Source organism: Salminus brasiliensis, chromosome 1, assembly GCF_030463535.1.
Source record: "Salminus brasiliensis chromosome 1, fSalBra1.hap2, whole genome shotgun sequence".
Lineage (NCBI taxonomy): Eukaryota > Metazoa > Chordata > Actinopteri > Characiformes > Bryconidae > Salminus > Salminus brasiliensis.
The window spans coordinates 76,218,586-76,222,216 of record NC_132878.1 but is presented as its reverse complement, the minus strand read 5'-3'; the positions used below and the strand labels follow the sequence as shown (position 1 = coordinate 76,222,216).

The following is a 3,631-nucleotide window of genomic DNA, read 5'->3' as shown; positions in this document are numbered from 1 at the left end:
TCACTTCTTCAGGAAGGTGCTGATGAGGTCCATAGGAATGGGGAAGACCACTGTGGAGTTCCTTTCTGTGGCGATTTCAGCCAAGGTCTGCAGGTAGCGCAGCTGCAGAGCGGCCGGAGACTCGGACATCACATTGGCCGCTTCCTTCAGAGCACAGGACGCTTTCATCTCTCCCTCGGCTGCTATCACCTGTATGAAACACATGTGCGTAAATCATGCATGCACTACTCTTCAAAAGTTTGGAATCAGCTCTCAGAATGTTGTGTCCAGAATAATAAATGGAGCTGATTGAGAACTTTATATGTAGTATTAAGAATTAAGATTAAGATTGATGTTAAATTACAGGAAACTGGTCATTACATCGTGCAGTGCCATAGCAGAACCAAAAAGAACCGGTTTTTAATCCCATGAAGGTTCTTCAAGCCTTTAAACTGTTGTTAACACTCATAAATCTGTTATGGAACCAAAAGGGGTCAACATTAATATGAAAAGTAATAACAATCTTGTTGCTCCAGCCTAACTCATCTTGCAGAACCAAAAAGGTAAAGGACAATGACAGAGGTTTCATGCAGTGATATCACCTGCCTTTGTAAGTCATGCTTTATTCTTCTCTACACTTTAAACACCTTTATGTACTCATAGTATGAATGTGTTAGATGACCTGTTTATGCTAGATGACCTGTTTCATATGTTGTAACTGTCAGACAAAAACACAGACGTGTAGGAGTATCTAATGAATGAAAAGCTGTACGGGTCACTGAGAGACACAGCAGATGGCTGTAAGATGTGTCATCAGCCCGTGGTGAGTAAACACACTCAGGCATATTTGTTTGCCAGGGATGTCTGGAAAGGTAAAGCCAGCATGATCCTGTACGAATCAGGTGTAAACCTTGTGAGCAGGTGGCCTCAGGGGGTTTTACACCTCACCCACCTGCACACAGGGGGCAGCGCTGTGCTATCGGCCAATCAGAGAGCTCAGTGGCCCTCCAGACACAACGCAAAGCTGCAAAGCTGATCAGGCTGGACTTGGCAGTGCTGTCAGAGTTTGTGCACAGGGGCGTTTCTTCTGAGAACCAATTGCGTGAGGTCTCACCTTGGCCCGCGCCTCTCTGGTGGCCTCAGCCTCAGCAGCCATGGCCCTCTGTAAAGTGTGAGGCAGTTTAACGTCCTTCAGCTCCACTCGCTCCACTTTAATACCCCAGTTCTTAGATGCAGAGTAAATAACTTCCTGTCAGATAGAAGCGTGAATGGAGGGCATGAACAGTTAGAGAAGTGGGTTCTTTGAGTTATTTGATGGTTATTGAATTGAGTGCATTGAATTTTTTAAAAGCTTGATTCAAATGATGAATAATTCATATATGTTTTTATACATTTTCATTTAATATATCATTACTGTCACAAAAAAACTTGCATTTTAAAATTAACCTTCTTAACATTTAATAGAAATCATGGCAATTATTATTATTATTATTACTATTATTATTATTATTTTACATTTTTACCCAACAGCCAGTCCAACCTAACCCACTCATTAGTACTCTCCCCTATTACATGTCATTCTCCTGCAACATGCATATGCACATACGGCATATAACCACAGGGCAATCAGCGCACTCAAAGGAAAGCGCCGGGTACCCAGCTCTGACACATCGGCTAGCAGAAGCCTGTGCCAGCATCGCACTGAGGAAATTTGGGGAGAGAGAGAGACATCTACCCACCTAGAGAGAGAAAGCCTAATTGCGCTCTCTCTGGTCCCGGCTGCTGATGGCAGGCAGAATAACCTGAAATTCGAACTAGCGAGTCTTAGGTCATAGTGATAATGCACTGACAGGTTCTACTTTTGACAAAATTGTGAAATGACGTGTGTTATTATGTCCATTATGTCCTAGTCATGGATTGTATTTTCCCATCAATGGAAACATTTCACTCAGAGAGTGGTGTAATCCAGCGTAAGGCTTCCCTGTCCAAGAAACAGGCCCATACTATTTTTACAGGCAAATTATAGTTTTGATATTAAGGTTTGGGATTGCAGGACCACAGTACTGCATTTTATTCATGTGGATTTTTTGTTAGTTTGAAAATATAGTTCTAAAAAACTATAGAAATAAATATAGAAAATATAGAAATAAAAACAACTGTGTTTACTTCTGATTACAGAATCAACTGGGGATTGATTTGGACCAAAACAAAACAAAAAGTCATACAGCTGGTTGTGGATGTGGTAATTAGAGCGAAAGGTTTATGGCATACCCCACCTCCATTTGTTCTGCCATTTCCTCGCGGTCTCGCAAGATGTCAGCCAAGCTCTTGGTACCCAACATGTTTCTGAGGGTGGTTTGGGCCAGCATTTGTGTGGCCAGATTGGCATCCTCCACTTTGGTTATGGACACCGTCGGGTTAAAAACTCGATAATACACCACCCCATCTACCATGATTGTCACTGAGTCTTTGGTCAACACCTGTAGTGAGAAGCATCAGCTGGAGTCAAATATCAGGAGTTGAATGCACTAACAGTCTACAGCAGACCTATTTTTCATTTAGCATTTTAAGCACCCAAATGTAATGTACATATCTTTACCACTAGGGAGCAGTATGTTACCATAGTTATCATTTAAAAGCAGATAAGGCAGTAGAGCAGAAACTACTTTACTATTTCATTATTTGTAGATACTCAACTCCTGAGGAGGAATGTTGAAGGATACCGTCCTCAGGTCAACTTTCCGAAAGGTGTCCACACATGGTAGAATCCAAAATATTCCTTCAACAATGTATAAAGTAACACTTTAAAGACATTCATTAACACATGTCTGTATGAAGTATCTATTAGAAATATCATTTTCAGGACAGAACTGTAGCTATAACTCACCAGGTCCCTTTGCTCCACCCAGGAGTCGCCCTAAACGGAAAATAACTGCTCTCTCATATTCCTTGACAATCTTTTAAAATCAAATAGGATTTACAGAATAAATGATAATCATCAGTGCATGCTTATGCTCATGGGATTTTTCATGACAGGCAAAATTAGAAAAGACTTCCGAGAAATCTGAGGAACCCCTGTTCATTGCAGAAATGATACTTTAATACAATGTAAATCCATAAAACAATAAAACTCTGAAGGACTTTCCTTGATGGTGGTAGACTTTGGGCCATCAAATCTGGCTTGGTGGAATATAGGTTTTCTTGAGCATAGATTTAGTCTGCATACAGACTTTCTCCATATGCTTACAATGTTCTTACCTTCATGCAGCTCCATACAGAGACTGGGAATGTGGCCAGAATGAGAAGGAAAGAGAGAGTGGTGAGGAGAAGCCCACAGAAACCAGAACTCTTTGGCTGACCCTCATCTGGTAAGACCCCAAAACATGAAAACTGATTAGGTACACTAGGTACACAAAATAAGAGCAATGCCACAGAACAAGCATGTTTGTTATAGAGGTCTCTACTACAAACAAGGTTCTTTATGGAACTAAAAGTGTTTCTTTTAAGGAATTCCTAAAAGAGCCTTTGAAGGAGTATATTGCTCGGACAGACATCTGAGGAAAACAAATAAAGTACCTGATTGAAAGTCTTCATTGGTCTCCCCAAAAGTCTCCCCTTCAGCCCTGACCTTGTTGCGAGTTCTCTCGGTCAT

At 41.2% G+C, this 3,631-nt stretch overlaps 1 protein-coding gene across 1 annotated transcript; it reads right to left on the bottom strand.

Annotated features, from left to right (window-relative positions):
• On the bottom strand, positions 1-3,631 carry LOC140536178 (stomatin). Its single transcript, XM_072657865.1, is given in 7 exon segments — positions 1-189; positions 1,094-1,228; positions 2,256-2,478; positions 2,677-2,758; positions 2,867-2,936; positions 3,238-3,344; positions 3,556-3,631. Coding segments are annotated over 7 exon segments (882 nt in total).